Source organism: Panthera onca, chromosome A2 (genome assembly GCF_046562875.1).
Source record: "Panthera onca isolate mPanOnc1 chromosome A2, mPanOnc1 haplotype 2, whole genome shotgun sequence".
In the NCBI taxonomy this organism is placed as follows: Eukaryota; Metazoa; Chordata; class Mammalia; order Carnivora; family Felidae; genus Panthera; species Panthera onca.
The window spans coordinates 110,541,107-110,563,529 of NC_138340.1; the positions used below are offsets into that span (position 1 = coordinate 110,541,107).

The 22,423-nt window shown below is 37.8% G+C and overlaps 1 protein-coding gene and 1 long non-coding RNA gene across 6 annotated transcripts in view; one reads left to right on the plus strand and one right to left on the minus strand.

The window, feature by feature from the left end:
• The window catches only part of SNX13 (sorting nexin 13), a 135,605-nt gene extending 128,459 nt beyond the window's left edge, over nt 1-7,146 (minus strand). For 2 of the 4 annotated variants that reach the window (XR_013553464.2, XM_078441586.2), the window contains exon 1: nt 6,588-7,146. Coding sequence is in view for 3 of the 4 variants with exons in the window: in XM_078441586.2 (XP_078297712.1) it covers nt 6,588-6,599 (12 nt within the window). In the remaining variant the exon portion in view is untranslated. The remainder of the gene's footprint in view (nt 1-6,587) is intronic. The other 2 variants (XM_060632622.3, XM_060632625.3) reach the window with 2 other exon arrangements.
• Nucleotides 6,414-20,437, plus strand: LOC132679249 (uncharacterized). 2 transcript variants are annotated; one of them, XR_009610044.2, is made up of 4 exons: nt 6,414-6,559; nt 15,512-15,731; nt 18,120-18,243; nt 20,279-20,437. It is a non-coding gene; the product is annotated as an uncharacterized LOC132679249 (long non-coding RNA). The 2 variants fall into 2 exon arrangements; XR_014137297.1 differs by lacking the exon at nt 6,414-6,559 and adding an exon at nt 6,848-6,931.
• Nucleotides 20,438-22,423: the final 1,986 nt, after the last annotated feature.

The window sequence follows — 22,423 nt, forward strand, 5'->3', positions numbered from 1 at the left end:
AACATAACCAGATTAATACAGAAACCACACTACATAATCTGCAAAAGGCTATATATGTACTGGTAGTTACTACGTAAAGAGATGAAAAGCCAATACATTTTACAGGGACCATATGACATACAACCAATACCTGTAATCTTTAAAACTACAAACACTTCTACTTATTTCTCAGTTCTTCTCCCAAATTTAATTCCATATTTCCTCAAATAAAATAATTTTATAAATGTGTAGCAATTAATGTAACACTTTAACCATAAACATACCATAGACTAGTTAAGAAAATATTTTTTATCAATGTCTATGGAAAACTGGTCAACAAACTTTAGAACAATCCATCCAAACAACGGAGTCATATACACTGATATCTCCCTATTTAGGACCCCCAAGGATAGTTATGAACATCTAAAACCTCTATTTTAGTATTTCAAAATACCAAATGGAAGGCATGTTCAATATAAAGTTACAGGGCTTAACTAAAATGTCACATATATTTGCTTCTGCTTGCAATTCGATCAACTAGCTAGCTACTGATCAGGAGGGAAGGGGTTTATGTGTGCTGGATTAATAAAACATAATGAAAGTAATTATGAATGTAATTTATTTATAAGCTCTGAAAACCTGGAATCAAAAGGGAAAAAATAAAACAAAAGCCTTTTAAATTTCTTTTTTTTGGCGGGGGGGCCGCCTGGGTGGCTCAGGCAGTTAAGTGTCCGACTAGCTCAGGTTATGATCTTGTGGTTCGTGAGTTCAAGTCCTATGTCAGCTCTGTGTGACAGCTTGGAGCCTGCTTCAGACTCTCTCTCTCTCTCTCTCTCTCTGCCCCTCCCCTGCTTGTTCACCCTCTCCCTCCCTCCCTCATTCCCTCCCTCTCTCTCTTTCTCTCTCTCCCTCTCAAGAATAAACTTTAAAATTTGTTTTTAATTTTTTTTTTAAGATTTTATTTTTAGGTAATCTCTACACCCAATACGGGGTTCAAACTCATAACCCCGAGATCAAGAGTCACACACCCTACTAGTGACTGAGCCAACCAGGCACCCCACCCCTTTAAAATTCTTGAGAAATGTTGGCAAAATTCAATTTGGCTTATCAAAAGATGCTAAACAATATTGTATGTACAGTTACAAGCCAGTCTCATTCTAGACAGTGATGTCCTTCCACTCCCCTTATAAAATCTCTTTCCTACTTTTTAACATCCTTTAAATGCCAATTGAGGCTATAGTTCTTATTCTAGTTAGTAGCCTTTACAATATCATTAATTAATTATTTTAAAAATTGCTCATGCAGTTTAAAGATTAACCCATCCCAAGAATATTTCTCTTAACCTAATCAAGTCATAAATTTTTACTAAACATTTATGATGGGCAAGAGAGTGTGTGTGTGTGTATGTGTCTTTCAAAAGAGCCCTGAACGTCCAAAGACCTTTCCTTGCTGTACAACTTATCACATCTCAGGATTTCCCATATAAGAAACTCTCTAAGTCTCTGCTATTAGGGTTCTCCAAAGAAACAGAAACAACAGGAGATATAGATACAGAACTTTTTAAGGAGATTATGAGGAATTGGTTCCCATGATGACAGGGGCTGAGAAGTCCCACCATCTGCCATGTGCAAGCTGGGGATCCAGGAAAACTAGTGGTAATTCAGTCCAAAGGCCTAAGAACCAGGGAACTGATCATTTAAATCCCTGGGGGCAGGAGATGAAATAAGATGTGATGGATGCCCAGCTCAAGCAGTAAGGTGGGGCGGGGTGGGGTGGGGGGGGAGGGAGGCAAATTCTTCCTCCCTCCATGTGTCCTATTCTGGCACTCAATGGATTACATAGTTTAGATAGTGAGCATCCACAATGGAAGAGCAATCTACTTTAAAGAGACCACTGACTCAAATGCTAATCTCATCCTCATCCAGTACACCCTAAGAGACACACCCAGAAATAATGTTTAATCTTGACCCTCCGTGGCCAAACTGACAAAATTACCCATCACATGGTTAAACAACTTTGCCATTGGGGCGCCTGGGTGGCTCAGTCGGTTACGCGTCCGACTCCAACTCAGGTCACGACCTCGCGGTCCGCGAGTTCGAGCCCCGCGTCCGGCTCTGGGCTGATGGCTCAGAGCCTGGAGCCTGCTTCCGATTCGGTGTTTCCCTCTCTCTCTGCCCCTCCCCCGTTCATGCTGTGTCTCTCTCTGTCTCAAAAATAAATAAACGTTAAAAAAAAAAAATTTAAACAACTTTGCCATATAATGCAAATTCTATCACGTTCTTTGAGAGCAAATCACCTATCAAAAGCTATGAGAAATCCTGAAAGAACAAAGCAATTATCTTCCTTTGTGCAAATATCTTGAAAATGTATTTGAAACACAAAATTTTATTCTGTTAACAACTATTAACCTGGAACTTTTAAAAGTGCTACAGAGTACATCTTTTCCCATCTGTATCATACTTGTTAACCACAAAATCAACAATTTAGTATTAATATCTAAAAACCAACAAATCTGGGTGGCAGTGACTTAACACCAACGTAAACCTTTTTTAACATCTACTAATGCCTCACATTTGCACACAACTCAAACTATTAAGTTTAAACAGCTACAACTTTTCACTCCATATTTTTAAAAGCACACACAAATGTCAACAGGCTGACTGATAACTGGGTGTTAGGCAAAAACAATCTCCTGAGTATACCACAGCTCTGGTTCAAATTCAACACATTTTCTTGTATCTTCTATAGCTTTAGTTCTCTGTTAATAATAAATGCTCAGAATAATAACCTTAATAGCTTTTGAAAAAAGTTTAAAAATGTGTTTAATGAAAATTCACTGATAAATATTTCATTATATTCTAATGCTGTGAAAATTCAGATTTTAACAAATCCTTAAGTAAACATCCCAGACCCTAATTATGATATATGGAAATTTACACTTATTTTTAAAAAGAGAGTGGTGGAGGAAGAGTGGGTATGAAACAAATAATTTTCAAGTATACTATGACAAATAAGAGTAACATTAAGAGTAAGACGTCCTAAAGGGCAAAGACAGAAGGGGAAAAATAATTTAAACATTTAAAACAAACAAAGCTGTCATCCCTATATGGAAAATGCAAAAGACACACAGATATGTCTAGCAAGTCTCATAAATATTTCAATTATATTGAGAATGAAAATAATACAAATTGAAGTCAAAAGGTTTAAATCAGAAACTATGCTACCTCCTCTTTTAAAAAATAAAGGGGGGGGGGGGGGCACCTGGGTGGCTCAGTCGGTTGAGTGGCCGACTTCGGCTCGGGTCATGATCTCGCGGTCAGTGAGTTCAAGCCCCGCGTCGGGCTCTGTGCTGACAGCTCAGAGCCTGGAGCTTGTTTCAGATTCTGTGTCTCCCTCTCTCTGACCCTCCCCCGTTCATGCTCTGTCTCTGTCTCAAAAATAAATAAACATTAAAAAAAATTTTTTTTTTAAATAAGGGGGGGGGGACGGGGGCAGAAGAACCTACTGGTGCTCTACTTTCAAATCACACCAATCTATCATATCACAGGTTTCAAAGTTCAATGTACATATTAATTTGCTGAATTGAGTAATTTTTCCTTGTAGCTTAGTATGGCCCTTAATTGCTCACATGAATGGTTTCTCATTTCTGAAAAGGTTTCAAAGATCTATTTTGACAAAATGCAAAACTGAAAAGTTTCATATGAATGTTTATCACTACTGTTATTATTATGTATCTATATACTTGGCATCCCTACTTTGGTTCAAAAACAAAAACCAAAAAACCTAAACCTAAAAATAGTATACTGATGACTATCGATTACAAAAGAAAATCAATGACACATTCCATACTGAGCCACAAAAACAGCACACAATTTGGAATAAGACGACCTAGGTATGATTCCCAGCTCCACCACTTGTTATATAATTTTAAGCCAACTATTTTAACTGAGTCTCTGTCTTCTCACCTGGCTAATGAGAATAGTATCTCCTACCTCAATGCTGAGATGCAAAAGACCCAAGCAGATAGTACCACTCACCACTTTCTAAGCATAGTATACACTTGTTGAACAAGAGAATCTTCTGTAACACAGCTCGTAACTAAATTATTTTGAAATCTTACATGAATTAAATCACCTCTTCACCTCCCCTAATGCCTCCTGATCTGTGTTAAAACTAAGAGAAGCAGTAAAATAAAGTACTACACTACTAATTTTTTAGTAACCAATATGGAGTACAATTTTATATCTACGATATTTCAAAATAGGACTATTTTTCAGACTTAAAAAAAAAAGCTAAAGCAAGAAGTCTTTCTTAAGTAATGATAAGTCTCAGTTTACCTACTGACAATATTCAGACAAGAAATAGTGTATTATTAACATCGATCAAGAGAGCTGAAAATTACTGAAAGCTAAATAGAATTCTGTACTGAGTCAGGAGATGGGATTCAAGTTTCGTATTTGCAACTAATAACTGCTTGACCTTGGACAAGTCCCTGGGCTTCAGTTTTCTAATCTATAAAATGAATACTAAAAACCAAAGATAAAATCCAAGTGCCGTTTAATCTGGGCCTTTCTCCGGAGAGGCAATCCCACATAGTAGTGAAGAGAATGGACTCAGCAGGAACTGCCACTGACTCTGCCACTTACAAGTTGCACACCGGTAGACACACAACGCACCAGAGGACACCTTTTTTTTTTTTAATGTTTAAAAAATTTTTAATGTTTATTTATTTTTGAGCTAGAGGCAGAGCACGAGCGGGGGAAGGGCAGAGAGAGAGGGAAACACGGTATCTGAAACAGGCTCCAGGCTCTGAGCTCTCGGCACACAGACCGACACGGGGCTCAAACCCACAAACCGTGGAATGACCTGACACAGAGGGACACAACCTACTGAGCACTCAGGTGCCCCAGCACTACAGTACTTCTTACTAGCATCAATGGTTTACTGCTTAAAATATTTCCCTGAAACACAAAATCGTTTTACAGTACAGAAACTTAGAAGGCACAGTCCTTCCACATCAAGACACTAGCATTTTACTAGCAGACACGGAGCTCATATGACAGCATTACAACTTTTTACAACATGCTAACCTAAGCCAAGTTTCATCGAAAGATCATAAAATATCGTACATTAGAGACAGCACTGAAACCTTGTTAGAAGGCTAATTGTTCTCACCAAAATATCACAGTGAAGGTAAAAATAGAACTGCTACTTAGGTCTTTTTTTTTTTTTAACCTAATACTGCTAATGAAAACAGAAACTTATACCATAATCTCCGGGAATAAAATAAACTCCAGGATGCAAAATAATGTGGAATTTAAAAATATAAAGTGAAATGCAAACTATTAGAGATAATTAGTTCATTAAAGTCAGCCAGTAAAATATTTACCAGATACATCATACTCCAGGCTCTGTGCGTACATTATGTGCAAATACCAAGTGTGAACTTCCTCAGAATTAATCAAATGGTAAAGGCAAGTAAATGCTTTTTCATCACATTTTCACGCCACAAAAGCCACTCATCTACAAACGTTTTTATTTCCTTTTGGCCCAGGTAGGAAGGAATACTGCCCATTAAAACTGTTTCCTTTCCTTAGTGCAGCCCACAAAGATGCCCAAACTAGTAGTCCCTGACAGCTGATACCAGAACCTTCACAGGACTTCAAGCGAGTAACTTCTAAGACATTTGCTCAAATCCACAAGCTGCACAATTTATCTTCAGTGACGCCCACACCACCACATAGCACTACACCTAACTGTTAACCGGGGTCAAGTATCTGATGAGATCAATTTAATTCCTCCCCTGAACGTATTGCTAGTAAGGAACTCTACTTCTTCAAAAAGTCTGCTTTTTGCAATGGACATCAAGCACTAGAAAAGGGAAACTGACTGGCTAGTCATAGTTGCCCTACTTCCATTTCAGGTCCAAACGAGGGAAAAAAAAAAAAAAAAGCTATTCCACGGAGAGTATCAAGGGAGCCTTAAGCAAATCAAGAGTGTAGATGCTAAACTGAACTTTCTGATTCCTACGATTTAAAAAGGTGACAATGGGTGGGGGTTAGAGGGGGAGGTGAGATAACTGGGCTATCCAAGTGTGGCTTGAGAAAAAAGGTCCACTTCACGAAGTAGTCAAAGTAGGGGGTAGGAAAAACCGGTCTGGCCAAGTGACAAACCCAGGATGCTGACCGAGCTTGGAGGTGGAGGGCCCTTGGAGGCCAGGGACCGGAGAAGGGAGATCTCGGGCAAACCGTAGGGGAACAGCAGCACCAACGCAGAGACCAACGCTGCCACGGAGCAGCGTGTAAGGGGACACCACGAAGGAAACGATGAGTTAGGAGGTAGCGACAGCAAGAGGGTGGCCAGTGCCTCGGGCGACGGGCAAGTGGCAACTACGAAAGAAGAGGCACAGCAGCCGGAGGTGGTGGGACTCTGTTGAGTCAGCACAGCTCCTATTCAGGGGGCACTTGTAGGATCCCCGTTGCTCTTCGGGCCCCGGGGCCCGCTACGGAGGGTCGGGACCGCGGTCAGGAGAAACGCTGTTCTCGGAAGAGCTGGCGCCGGCCCCTTCCCCATTTCACAGGTAAACACTGGCCGCCGTCGCCGCTTACCTCTGTTAACATTATTACACCCCGGGGAAGTGAGCTCCTCCCTAGCCTCGCCGCATGGCAACAGCCGTAGCAGCAGCGAAAACTGCCGGAGCCGCCGCCAACGGCCGAAACAGCTCCTTCAGTCGTCTCCCGGGCGGCGGCTTTACTCGGCTTCGCTGGCTTCCCCCCGGCCCGGCTGCTCGCGACGGACGCGCCGCCATCTTGGAAGAGCGACGTCCGCGTCTCTCTGCGACGTGCGCTTCCATTGGTGGGCGCAGGAGCCGCCGGCGACTCGTGACCGTCTCCATGGCGCCGGCGCGTGGGGAAGCGGAGGCGGGCGCCTCGCGGCCCACTCGGCCACCGCGGTGAGGCCTCCAAAGCTGGGTTCCCAGGGTAACTTGCGATTGCCGGTAGTAGAGACGGGGCCCAGTGTGAGGCCAGCCCGGGAGCGGGCGCGCTCGCCCTCCGGGTTGGGTCGTCCTCCGCGGCTCGCCGGCGTAGGCCGGCCCTAGGGTGGAGTAAGATGGGCAGAGGCCGAGCCTTCGACTGATGGCGCTGCGGACCTCGCGCTTCTCGGGAACTGGGAGGCAGATGTCCTGTAGACAAACTTCCCTCTGGCATTTCCTTTGCACAGCGGCGACCGAAGAGCACGCGGAGGCTCGGTTCCCTCCACGGTCTGGGGTTAAATATGATCTGAAACTGCTCCTCACGCAGTCCCTCTCTTCTTGAACTTTGACAGAAACTTTCCTTTGTCCTTAACCAATCGTCAGCGAGCCCTCTTTTGGGGTGTGCGACAGGTTGTAGAATTGATACAGGCATATCAGCTTTACCCAGGATCCTAGCACTTAGGACGGTCGCTGATTAAGTGATTGGCCAGCACCTACATCACAATGAGATCTTAGTTTTGCTTTTTCTAAGAGACCTCTTAAAAAAAATAATAAAGCCACTTTTGCTTTTTAGCTGTCATCTTTTACAGCTCTACTAGCCTCTTGATACAATGTGTCTGGTGTATCAGTGTGAGCAGATTTCAGCAAGTGGCATTGTAGCTAGTGCCTAGCTGAAATGGGACTGAACTCTGGCCCTCAGTGTGCATTCAAAGAAGCCCCTGAGACTGACACCATTCTGAATCTACCACTAGATGAGTTACAATATGTGGAGTTAGAGGCAGTCACTTCTACCTGAATTTTAACGAAAGTGGTTTACCTGAACCTGCTGTCAAAGCGTGTTGTTCTGTTGTGTGTTAGAAATTAGTTTAGAAGGAAATTGAAGATTTTCAGATTTGATATGCAGAACCCTTCCATCTTTTTTTATGAGGGGTACAAAAGCACTTTGAAAACTAACGTCGTTCATTCCCCTTTTCCCGAATCTCCTTCCTTAACAACGGTACTATTCTATAAAATGAAATTTGCTTAATACATTACTATTATAGTCTCAAAATATTACAAACTTGTGTTATCTCTATTGTATCCTCCCCAAGGAAACAAAACTATTTAGGTAGTCAGGTAAAAAATCAAGAAAAACCCTCATTTTGCCCAATTCAACTAATTGAGGCAAAGTAGTTTTTGTTTTGATACACATCTGATACATAATTTCCGTATTCCTGGGCCAGCAGAATTCTGACCTCTGCAACACAATAAAATGTGTTACTAGTATTGACAGATTAAGCCATGATAGGAAATACGATTGGAAAATACTATCTGGACTAAGATATTAAGGGAAACTAAGAGATACTAGAGACAACAAGGAAGCTGGAAAAAGATATTGTTCCAACCTGTAAGTAAGAAAACAGAGAAGGAGACTTGTTAATATTTAAGACACCAACTAGTGAATTACAACTATAATTTAGGTGTCTAGCCTAAGTATTTAACTTTTTGCACATATTTTCCCATTACAGAAGTAATACATTTTCACTTGGTCTAAAGGTAGTAAAGTAAGTGTAGGCATTACTTCAGTTTATACCAACCTGTAATATGACCCGGACATGCTTTTAATATTTAAGAGTTTATCTGTAGACCTAGGAGAGAGAAAGCCAAAATCATCAGCTCCCGGTTTTCTCAGCGAGCGTCCTTTCTGTGACCTAAAAAACCTTATGCTAGCTAGCCTTGCAGGTCTCTCCTCACATCCACTGCTCTGACCTCATTTCTACCAGGCACTTTGTCCCAGCTTTCCTGCTCCTATAACAGCAAGTCATGTTCTTGACTTGGGGCCTTTGCACTGACTGCACTCTATCTAGAAGGATCTATCCACCAAATACTTGCATGGCTAGCCCCTTCACTTCTGTCCCATCCCTGCTCAAATGTCATCTTTTTAAAGAAGCCTACTCTGACCATCCCATTTAAAATGTTGCCTGTCTCTATCCTCCCTTCCTTTAGTTCATAACTCTTACACTTTCTAACAGTTACTCTTTTTCTTATTGTCTGCCTTCCTTCCATTAGGACATAAACTCCACAAGGTCAGGGATTTTTTTGCTTTGTTCATGGATGTTTCCTCAGCACCTATAATATAAGAATACTGCATGACACATAGTAGATACTCAATAAAAATTTCTTCAATGAATGGGTAAATCATTTCCTAAAAGACCTCAAAAGGAAAAAGCCTAATTAAAGATGATTTATTTTTTTTAATGTTTATTTATTTTGAGAGAGAGAGAGAACATATGAGCAAGCGGAGCGGGGGGGGGGGGGATTAGAGAATCCTAAGCAGGCCCTGGCCTGTCAGTGCAGAACCCAACATGGGGCTAGATCATGACCTAACTGAAATCAAGAGCCAGATGCTTAACGGACTGAGCCACCCAGGTGCCCCTGATTTAAAACGCAATCTTTACTGTTGAAAGGTTAATTAAAAAAAAAAAAAAAAAAATTGGCGATTATGTGTTCTTATTTTGCAATTATGGGGGAATTACTTTTACTGTCACTAGAATGCTAGAGAAAAGTTTATGACAGAATTGTGAGCTATGCCTTTTCCTTCACCTAGCTCATTGCTGATATTTTAAATGGTGGTAATGGGATAGGGGATAATAAAGATAAAATATATTCAAAACAAACCTTCTATCTTGGGCATGAGTTAAAATTAATTGCTAGCAAGGCAAGCAGAAACTGATTAAGGTATGCCATTTTGGCGAGTTATGGAAATTGAGTTATATAGTTGGGAAAGAGAATGTTTACAGAATCCACTAGCTTAAAATAAGCACCTAATTTGGTACAGATTACAGTTGCATTCCATGTAGTCTTAAAAACATCATATCAGTTGTTACAGAGGAAACCTGGGACCAACTGATCTGAGACGTAGGGTCCTTTGGCTATCAATCAGAAATTCAAAACAAAACAATCTGTCTTAAACACATGATAAGGATATTTACGTGGCTGTTACTGCAAAAGGTTTGATTCCCCAGTAGCACTGTCCAATCTGCCCAATTAACGCAGGAAAGGATGACAAAAGAGGTCAGAGGCAAAAATCAAGTGTATAATGCTTTTCAACAGGCCACTGCCAGTGATTTCTAAACCCCCAAGCAACGATTTGATATATCCAGTTTGCCTGGATATATCAGACGAAAAAAACTCTCCCAAGTATTCAGGTTGTCACAAATTGGCTACAATTCTTTTTGAGAAACTGGAAGAATAGAGCATCAACGTTTCAAGCAAATCACACCTATCAAACAGTTGCTACTTTTTAATCTTTTGGGTTTTTGAGCCATTTTATTAACTCCAGTTTCCTTGTAATACAATATCGTCAGTGTCAACTACACCTCTACTGAACATTAAATAGTACTACACATTCATTAACAAAGCCCAATATCAAAGCCAGTGAATTGGCGTTGAAGTAATGTACTGCCAACAGAGAAGACACATTCTAAGAACAGTCAACAGCAGGATATCCTGAGTCTTTGTTAAAGCTTTAGTAACAGCTGTAAACAGCAGTAAGCAGAAATTTCAGGGCATTTAAGAGTGATCTGAAGTCTAGCTTCAAATAGCCCAGTCTGTGCTTTTTTCTTACATAGTATTTTTTGAGGAAATACTGAGGCAACTCAAGCCTAAGAAACAAACAATATGAAGTTTTCCTAACAATAGATGCAGCTATAGCAAAATAATAATGTTGACATTTCAAAAGTATAAGATCACTGGCAACCTCAGCCAATAGTTTTTGAAATAAATAGTTTTTAAATAAAATAGTTTTGTTTTTAACATCACAAAAACTAGAGCACCTTTCAAACATTTAATTCTCAAATACGAACACTATTTTTCAGTACCTAGGATGGGCCCAAGATGCTGTGGGAGGCATTTTGCATATAATATACTTAACAGTTGAAGAAGACTTTCACAGTAGATCTTATTACACTTTAAGACCATGACAAAGTTAGTGAATCCAAGTCATCTATCAAGCATACACACTATCAACATCATTTATCACTGTTAACGCTGGTTTCAATCAACCTGGCTGAGGTAGCGTTTGTCAGACTTCTCCAGTACAAAGTTACTTTTTCCCTCTTTCCATATTGCTCTACTCCTTGGAAGGAAGTCGCTATCAGCAGGCCAGACACTATCAGCAGGGAATTATGAGGGTGGAATATCTACTTAAATGATTTGAAATTATTTGGCATGGGAAATCTTTCTCTTCTTCATTTTTTATTGATTCAATCATATGAGTAAAGATTCATAGACCTTTATTTTATACTTCAGGTTAAATCCAATACTCTTATTTTGTTGCTCAAATTGTCTATATTTAATGTATACCTAGACATATACATAATGTCTGCATATAGTGTAATCTATATTTAATGTATAAATAGTATACATAGTATTAGTCAATGTATGCATGTAGAATGTAGTCTATATTTAATGTATACCCAGACATATGCATAGTGTCTACATACAATGTATAATTATATGTAGTCTATATTTAATGAAAAAATATATGTGTGTATATATATATATAGCTATATAATTCTGTATAGTTGTATAATTCTGAATTATATATGTGTAAATACTGTATCTTCAAGTATATTAAATTAGTTAATCTTAAAAATTAAAATTTTTCAAGAATCATGTCCTCAATTTCTTATGTGAATCATAAGAATTGTGATTGGCCTTTGACCTCCTTTTTTTGCCTTTATCCCAAGGAGGAAATGAGAAAAGGAATCCGTGCTCATAGACAGAACCCAATATGTCCCCATATTTAAAGCTTAACTCAGCTAGTTCCATTTTTACAGAGTAAGGGTGAAATTAAACACTGCTATTCTATTGTTCCCTACTTTAATAGCTTAACAACTAAGGTAAAAAAATAAGATCATTCTAAAAATTACTATTGTTTTTAAATGGTAATATGTTAATTGGTACAAAGTTAATTTGACCTGCCTTCACCCTTGCATGTACAGTGATCTTTCTGTGTTTAATAAAAATTTTACATTTAAACCTATTCGTAACAGACATACACACAATTAAATTGAAGAGATATTAGACATGTGCCCCATAATATTGACTGTCGAATGTAATGAATATGAGCCTGAGAAGATTTACATTGTGGTCCCGTCTTTACTATCAAATAAGATTAAACCTTGGAAATGAAAATCCATCATTTGTTGAGCATACTGTCTTTTTCTGTAAAGCTAGGAGATTAAAACATATAATTAATTTAACACTAATATACTGTATACATGGGAGGTGTTATTTGAAGCATTGGACAATGTCCTCTGTCTCAAGAGCAAACACTCTTTAAGCTTTTTCAAGTTTAAAACTGGTACTTAATGATAGCAAGTAAGTTGCAGTTCATTTTCCTATCACTTTCCTCCAACGAACATACTCATCATCACCGTTTTCAAAAACCTTGCTACAGAACAGAGGCACACTCTGCTGTGAACTGTTATGCGTATGGTAATGAACTCCTTGAATTACCACCTTACCACTTAAAATAAGACACTTCCTACCTTATCATGGCAATGTGTGTAAATATCCACGAACAGAGAAATCAGCAAACATGTCAAGGAAAGTCCTGGGCTATAAAAAAAAAAAACAAAGCAAATACTCAAATAAAAGGAATGTGAAATCAGGCTATTTATTCCTGAAATCTATAGGGCATTCACCTAATTTGGATGGATAAGATTTATCTTGTTCACTAAATCAGCAAAATGCAGAGGGCTTCACATTTTATTTTTAAAAATAGATGTCCTTTTTGGGTTTTCCTGTTGCTGGGGAAGTGTTCTTTCTGTTGCTAACAGAGCTAAATGTTCTGCTTTGAATGGGAAATGTTTGTTTTTATTGGTAGGAGTAGCAGAAGGATGAATGAAGGAATCCATTAAAAAAAAAAAACTGTTTCTGTAAGTGAGATGTCTGCCTTCTGGGTAAAGGAATATGATTGGTTATTTACCAGATTCTTTAATAGAATCATGAAGTTGGTTTATTTGTTTACACATCATTTTATTCACTAAAGCATAAATGGACTAACTATCCAAATTGTAAAGATCACAGGATTATAGAATTCATACTGAAACATTTATTACCACTGAACTTCCAGTGGTTAAAAGGTACAAAGAAGACATTTATCATCTTTACATTTTTCATCTAATGTAATTTAGCTTCCAAAAAAAGGGGGTAGGGAAAGAAATAAATGAGATCTGGCTTTCCCTTCAAATCTTAGTATCATATAATTAAAATGCAAGCCATCTTGCCCTTCATCTTTCTATATATTATTTGCACTGTTTAGGGCAGGAAGCTGATGGGGGAAATATCACAGGCAAGCAAATAAGTATAAAATATTAGTTTGATATACACTGAGCTTAAAACTGCATGAAAAATGGCCATTCTGGCTATCCTAAATTTAACAATTACAAAATTATTTTTAATATAATTTCGTTAACCCCAAATTAAGTTCTATGTTATCAGTACCTTAATTGTGTTGTATTACTCTGTGAAAGACTGTAGATCTCCTAAACAAGAGCTTTTACTTTGTTTCAAGCTGTGTCTCTGATTAATTCATCAAATGTATTCTTCATGGTTATGCCAGAAATTTTAGTTACACTGAAATTCTGTGATGTGAAAATGTAATTAAGTTTCTATCTTCCAAATTTGATTTTGGTCTTTAGAAGCAAGTTTTTAATCTATGAACCATTAGCTTTTGGGAAAGAGGGAATATTTCATAATATCTGTCTAAATCATTCTGTGGCAGATGATGCTGTATTGACCTAGTCATTTCATTTTCCTCTGGGAATTGAAAAAAATTACAAATCCTGCCTGTCTAGGTGGGGTTGTGTAACTAGCTCAGGCCAATGGAATGTAGCAATCCTCCTCTCTCTCCACCTTCCAAGGTGACCTTGGCTGTTGGTTAAGGTAATAGATGGAGGGAACCACACAGGAGAACCCATCTATTAGATCAAAAAAGAAAAAAAAACTTTAGACTTTGCATGAGTGACAAGTTATTTCGTTGTTGTGAGTTGTTGTTATCACATCTAGCAATATACACCCCAAATAAAATACTTTTTAACTCAACTTACTGGGAGTATAAAGTGTCTAACCTGAGAAATCCTTACCCTCTCTTCTGCCACCCAATTCCCAGGATGAGGGGACTGTTTTAAGTGATAGTACTTAAGAAGAGCCTTAGTAGTTACACCAGTTTTTAAGTAGAACTACTTTATCAAATCACAACCTAGTGTTACACATTAAACACACACACATACACACACACACACACAGAGTATTTCTGGGAGAGGTGGACAGGCTGAAGACCCTGTTTCATCTGCTCTACTCAGAAAAGAAAGCCAGGAGAGTTAATGGAAGAGGAAAAAGAGTGAATAAAAGGCCAGCATGAACCAGAAACGAAGGACAAGTTCCTCTTAAAGTAGTAAGAGCCTTCCCAGGGAGTTCCAATACCCATTATCCAAGAATGTGGCAAAATTGGGAACTAAGGAGGTAATACAGTCAGGTGTTTGGCTCGGGAGTTGTATCAAAGAATGACTTTGGTTAATTGGACTGTGGGGCAAGTTTTGCCTGGGGATGCCTTACAGGTGCTCCTCACCCTGATCAGGAGAGTCTCCCACACTGAAAGTTCACTCAGGAACAAGGGAAATAATGTTATTACACACCTCTGTGCCAGGTGCATTGGGTGTCTTGTTACCTTTACACTTCATGGTAAGTATTGTTAGCTACATTTTTTAAATGAGGACATTGAGACTCAGAAGTTTATTTAATTCACCTCAGAGTTCTGTGCTAATAGCAAATCAATTTGAGTCTAGACTTTTCAGATTTGAAACTTTTTTTTCCTACTATATTTCCCACACACTCAGCCACAAATCTAGGAGTTAATATGCCCTTTGAATGTCCAATAAAAACTCTCTTTTTCTCAAACATTTCCTGCTTGTTGCAGCCTAGATCTCTTCAGGATCTCTTGAATTAAACTATAATGTATCTAAAAATAACTTGTTTTTCCAGTTTACCCACTTTCCCCCCTCCCTCATAAAAGAAGAAATAAGGGTATGAACCCTATAGAGTTTTATCTGATTTTTTTCTGTTAACTTGTCAAAATCTAACCATAGTTCTACTCTAATGTAAACACAACTTACCTCTCCTGATAGTAAAAGTTAATCTCACGTTTTTATTGAATTTTTCTCATTGATTGATATGCATAATACATTCAGCTAATTTCTCTGAGCCCACTTGAGGCCTCTTTATCACTGACATCATGCGATCTTTCTATGTCTGCCTCACGCCTATTGGCCTCTGCCTCATGCCGGGCTTACACTGTAACCTAAGGGGATGGTATCCCGTCTATGTCTTTTCTTCTGCCTCCCTTCCCCAGTGAAGTACCAGACTTGAGCTGTGTAATTTCTCTTCTCCTTCACTTTTCACCCTCAGAGACCTATGCTTTTCCATTTTCCTAAACCAATTGTATCCCTTCTCCTCGACTGTGTCTGACATTGATAAGTCTCTCATTAATCAACTCTTTCTCTGTCTCCTTAGGCTAACCCTTAGTCCCTAATGTCCTTGTGACCATGGTCACGGGCTGCCTCTGAGCCCCACTGGAACTGAAAGGGATGACCTGTGATCTGCAACCACCAGTAAGAATAAACTACAGAGTACAGTTGTGCGCTAACTTCAACAGCATGTCTGTTTTGCTGCAGCACATGGACATTTATGAGAAGTTAAGTCCAGAGTTGATCTGCAAAGTCCCATTTTGATAGTAAGTTTATTATCAGTTTATTTCTGATTTTTCTCCTAAGCCCCAGATTATCTTTCCCTTATTTATTAGTCTCATTCATTATCCCTTTTCTTTTTAACCAATTCCTTAGAAATATCTTTGGAATACTGCGTCTCCTATAATCGTATGTTTTTCTTGGCTTATTTTAAGAAATACACTAAAATTCAAAATGTATGCTAGCTAAAACTGATAGGTTTTCACAATACAATGTTTAAAAGTAATAAATCTGCCCTCCACAAGACAAAATGATTACTAAATGACACAATTACTATCCAGTTTTCAACTTAACTTATTCAACAATTACTCTCATTTATCCATATCATGTATTCCTTTAAAGCACATGAGAGTTTTGAGTTGCTAGAAAGCTAGTAAGCAGATGCTTTTGTATTTGGTGCTAAAAATGTAAAAGTAAAGTAAAATATCAAAGGTTTTCTCACTGTTCTTTTCCTTCATTCCTATTTTTTGGCCAAATTATTTTCTCTGAAAGATGGCAGTCTATCTAAGATAAAAAGCGTATTCCTAGTGTTCATTGTCCCACTTTGTCTAGTATAGTTTTTTAGAAGATTATTAGAATATGAAAGAGATTCTGATAGTTTATAATGCAATGAAGCAAAAGAAGTGAGATTTTAATCACACACATTGATGAAGGAGCAGAAAAGGCTTGCAGAGATTCTGCTTTGGCTTCCTTTTCTAACTAAAATATAAAGCTAATGGAAATGACACATTTTGTAAGTGTGATAAAATAGGTACCTGATCACTTGCCCTAATACAAAAGAAAATGGATTTGAAAAATCTAAAATGGCGAACAATCTAAAACTTGTCAAACTATGAAGTAAAGCCATTCAAATTTGAGCATGTTTAATACTGGATATCCACCAGTATTACTGAGTACACTATTTTAGAGAAATCATAGTGATGCCATAACAGAACCTTAATTTTACATTTTAGCTCTCTATTTTACAGTAACTTCAAGTACTATTTCTTACCTATGCTTCATAAAAATCATGCAAAGCATCACAGAGCTGCTTCAGCCTGACTCATGAGCTAGGGGCCAATTGTTAAAATTCGTGGAATTTTACTCGCCGGTTTTTAGATACAATCATTACTAAAAATTAAAGTATATGAACTTACAATTAAATAAATTAAAATGAAGGCCACAAATACTCAAAAAAAATCTTTGCTTCCCAACTATTTTACTACTTTTTACCACTATCTGTGTTTTCGAGGTCATTTATGTTTATTGCGTGGGGAAAAAAACTATAGAATAGTGGGCTACTTCACATCTCTTCCTAACTCTTTGTTCGTGGTATCCTGGTGATAGCTGGAGACCAGCTGTGGAGGGAGTGTTTACACCAAGGAAATTGGTAAATATTACAAAATCAAGATGTGAGTTACTGTTTTGCTGATTTTCTAGAGTTAAGGAAGGGATCAAGAACATGTTGATAATGCATATTAAACTTGAAAGGTGTCATGACCAACTGTTATATTGTAAATAACACACAAAAAAATTTGAGGAACTATTCTAGTATTCAAACACTACTATCCATTTCAGGAAGGAAGTTGCTCACACTGTTGACAAATGAATGAACTTCTGACATCTTACTTGTTAAAGAAAAATAAAATATCAACCAGTGTTTGTTCACACTTGTTTGTCAGTTGCAATCACAGTTGAGCTAGAATACAAGAATTCCGCAAAAATCAACAAAATCATTAGAAGAGAGTTAATTGCCTATATGCAAATAATAAACAATATTGAACGTTGTATCTTTTTCTATATTCTTTTTTTTAACATTGATTTATTTTTGAGAGAAGGAGAGAAACAGGGCGTGAGTGGGGGAAGGACAGAGAGAGAGGGAGACACACAATCCTAAGCAGGCTCCAGGCTCTAAGCTGTCACCACAGAGTCCAATGCAGGGCTTGCACTCATGGACCACGAGATCATGACCTGAGCCGAAGTCGGATGCTTAGCCAACTGAGCCACCCAGGTGTCCCCTGAACATTGTATCATTTTAAATAAATTGTGTGCCACTCATTTTCTGGTATTGGTAAAATCCGTGATAAATCTATATATACCTATAAATATATGTGTACCATTTTTTTCCCCCTGCAGAGCCACTTAACCAGCTTACCACTGTTGAGCACTGACACTCTGACCCCCTTCACACAGTCTCAGTTCAGCCATTGGTTGCCAGCTTATTCTTCCTCTCCTCCAACCTCACATTTGATTGGTTATGACTTGTAATAGTTCTCAAAGGTTGAGAAAGGTAATTCCTTGTTCAGCATCTCTATTATTTCAGATTCTTGATGTGGAGACCCAACAATGTCAGTTATAGTGTTTAAGGTGACCCGTCCTCTTTCTTTTGCTTACAGACTCTGCCTCCCTTGCCACAGAAGTGGCCGTAGAACTTGCACCTGATTAATTTGAGCAACAGTGATTAGTGAATTGACAAGTGATATAAGCAGAGATGGAATCCCTTTCTGGCTTTGATACTATGTATGTTCAGGATACTATATTTTTGGGGTTGCTAAGTAGAATCTGCTGGCAAGAATGTTCTGTGCCACATAAAGGAGGCATATCTGCAGAACAGGAGAAAGTGATATTAATATGTCAAGAGAAGTAGAGACAAGCAGAAATGAGCAGCAGAAAGAGTATGTTCTGGGAATGTTGAGTTCCCAGATCCAATTCTTTCTATAGGCATTACTTTCTGTAGCCATTTCTTCATTTCTATGAGTTATTTCAGTATCTTCCTAGAAACAGGGACCACTACATTTACCTTTGCCTTAAAATAACATGAACTGATTTCCTCTTTACTTGTAATATTAGAGTCCTGACTAATACAAATCCCTATGCAGTTAATGGGTGGGCTTTGGCAAGTCTGCAAACTACATGAAATTGTATGCAAGATTTTGTGTTCGATTCTAAGTGCACTTTGCATCCCTGCCTCCCGGGAATAGTTTTGTAGTTTGCCTCAGATTAAAAAAAAAAAAAAGACCTATAAGCCCACAAAAGCTGACTTAAGTTAGTATGAATAAAAATAAACTAAACAAATAGCTTTCTGTGTCAGAATTTACTCAGAATATACCATACCAAGGTGGTTACATTCACCTGAGTATGGATTGGAGTCTGTCTTTGCCTGATGTTTTTAAACTAGATTCTAAGGCTTCCTAAGAGCTTTAAATACCAAAGACACTTATTTTTCATTTAATTCCTTCCTTGTTACTTTCTTCACATACTAGCCTATTTGTATATGTGTGATATTGTTAGCATATTTCTCAAGAGAGTAAAATGAGAGGCACTCGCTATTCACTTGTCAAACATCAAAGAAGATGAACATCTAATAAGAAGCCACTATCTATATTCTAAAAAACCTTTAGACTTGACTTTTATCTACCTTTGGAAATAACCTTCAGGAAAACAATAGGGAAATAATATTATGCATTAAATTTAAATTTGATAAATACAACTCAGACGTTTTAAGATTACTTTCAAAAAGACTTCTGGGTTAAGAAGCCAGTGAAATTAAGTTATAGGGCAGAAAGAATCTTTATTGAGGAAAATTAAAACTGGACACAATATAAATGAGAAAACAGTAAAATATAAGAAATCCATCTTGTTCTCTTGTGTGTTAGCTATCAAGTGGAAAATAATTGTATGTGATAAAAAGCAAAATAAAGTGTTCCCAATACTATGTATTCAATACCTTTACTTCAGAAAAAGCTAAAGCAATTTCATAAGATGATTTTTGTCTAAGAAAGTAATTTATTGCTTGGATAAGCATGACACAGAAGGCTGTGCAGGCCCCACTTACCTCACTGAAGCAATATTTTGTTAGCCTTTGTAACAGTTCTGGTGGATTGTACTATTGCACCAGAAGAAATTATTTAAATCTCATTTAAAATATAACGGCCACAATAAAGTAATGTAGTCAAGGTTTCTTTGAAAATATATTTGGTTTGAAAATTAAAATGTGGTACACTGAAGTTTCTAAGAACTAAAAATACTTTGTCATCATAGCCAATAGACAACATTGTAAATATCCTGTCAAGGCTGAAGTGAATAATGTTTAAGGCTTATACTGAATACAACTAGACTAAGATATCAGGTTAACTGGTAAATCTAATAATGAAAGTTTAGGAGCTAAAGCTATCAAATCAACTGGACCATTTTAACAAAAATTTTACCACATTCCAACTTTATTTTGAGATGAAATTTAGTGTTGTTTCTCTAATCATGTTAATCATTAAGTTCCCAGTTGAGAATGATTCATAGATGCACAGAAAGAAATTCTATCTTTAATTCTAAGGCTACAGTAGGTTGTATCTATTTAATGGGTAGTCAAGCTAGTCTGACCTTTAAGGCTAGCTCACATTCTTGGAGTCTACAATTGTCTTTACAAATATTTCTTATACTATTGGCTATATTATTAATCCAAACATGTACAAATAGATTGATAGATAAGCATGAAATAGAAAGGTATGAAGGCCCCGATGACCAAACAGACAATGTTTTGCCATCCTTTAATTTACAGCTAAAAGAAAGGTTTGGGTACAACAAGGCTAAGAGATTTGCCCCTGGATGTTCCTGTCCCCGGAATCCAGATTTTCATCACAGTTCATTATAGAAGTGCAAATGAACATGGCTGTAGGTGTTCAGCTCCAAGAATAAAAAGTTAGACATTAAAATTCTGTTTGGGAACAAGAAATATGTGACTCATTATTCTTTATCATATACTTATTTATATATTCAGTTCTTCCATAAGATGCCCTACCGTGACATTAAAAGTAGTAACTTATCCCAAAGCACCTGGGTTAGGCACCCGACTCTAGATTTTGGCTCAGGTCATGATCTCCCAGTTCCTGAGTTCAAGACCCTAGTCGGGCTCCGCACTGACAGGCTGCTTGGGATTCACTCTCTTTCCCTCTCTCTCTGCCCCTCCCTCTACAAAATAAATAAACTTTAAAAAAAGTATTAACTTATCTCAAATTAAACAATAATCATGAGTAACTCCCAAATAGACAGTCCTTCCGACCAAGGAGAATGACAGAGAGACAGCAAGTGGGAGAAAGCCATCCAAATGTTGCACCAACAAGCTGAAGGACACAGAAGGACAAAGATTTAACCCATTATTTCTAATTTGTAAAATTCCACAGTCCATTTCAGGTTTAAAACTCTATCTCTTCTTTTTCCAAAAGGTCTACTTCTACCCTCCACCGCAAGCATTAAGACCATCTTTTATACCCCCCTCCAAATTTGAAAGTACCTGAGAACTTAAAAAGAATAAACCCAATAGGCACAGAGGGAAAATATGGGTCTCAGAGTTGGTTTGGGATAGGTAAAGAATATTTAAAATATTTGTGTAAACTGCTTAACAAAAGTAGAGAATTCCTTTCTTCTTAAAACAATGTAGCACATAATTTTGTCTAACAGACAACCGATTGTTCTCTGATGGTAAAATAATTATGACAATACCAGGAATTGACAAATGAGTTACATTGCTTGCTATAATCAATATAGCTACAGTTTGAAAATAAGATGTGGGGTGAGGGGGAAGCAGGGCAGGAAATTTAGAATTTTTGTGGGACATCATGGTTTTTTCAGTCAGTGACTCTTGATAAAGGCCAATTTTGAATTAGTTTAAAAATCAGAGACCAATAGATAGCATTATAGGATGCAATCTTGGAAAACTTCACAGTAAATATTTTATTAACTCTCTAGATAAAGACAACTTTCAGGAAGGATACTAGTGATGGAACACTTTCTATTGAGTAATAGTTATACTGTACACAACCATGGGTTTATGTCTTTCTTGTCTATTAAATTGAGCTCCTTGAAGGAAAAAATGCTGTCTTCATATCCACCACTCCTATACAAAATGTGACTCAAATGTTCATGTAATTGTTTAATTTACTTACTTTTATCTTGTATGATTATGGAGCATACACTCAAATGAGAGTTTATATTAGAATCACTTTTGAAGCTTTTCATAAAACAGATCCTCAGGAACCATACACAGGCCTACATATGTTGAAAAAGCTCAGCAAGTTGGTACACTATTCCATAACATGATGAGTTTATAGAGAACCACCAAAGTCAGGAACAAGGCAAAGATGCCCGTTAGCTCCACTACTATTCTCTTGGAGCAGAGGTATCAGTGAATTCAATTGTATAAGAGAGAATAAGCAGAAGTATAAGAATCGAAAAAGAAAGAGTAAAACTATATCCAATGACATATGATATATTCGTACACCTAAAACACAGAAGAGAATCAATTCTAATACCAATAAGAAAAAACACTTAATAAGGTAGGAGATATTAAACTAACTATAAAAATCAATAACTTTCACAGACAAATAATCACTTAAAATCTATAATTGAAGTAAAAATATAGTAACAATGGAGGGGCGCCTGGGTGGCTCAGTCCGTTAAGCGTCCGACTTCGGCTCAGGTCACGATCTCGCGGTTTGTGAGTTCGAGCCCCGCGTCAGGCTCTAGGCTGATGGCTCGGAGCCTGGAGCCTGTTTCCGATTCTGTGTCTCCCTCTCTCTCTGCCCCTCCCCCGTTCATGCTCTGTCTCTCTCTGTCTCAAAAATAAATAAAACGTTAAAAAAAAAATTTAAAAAAAATATAGTAACAATGAAAAGAGAAATACTTAAGAATAATCTTAACAAAAAAG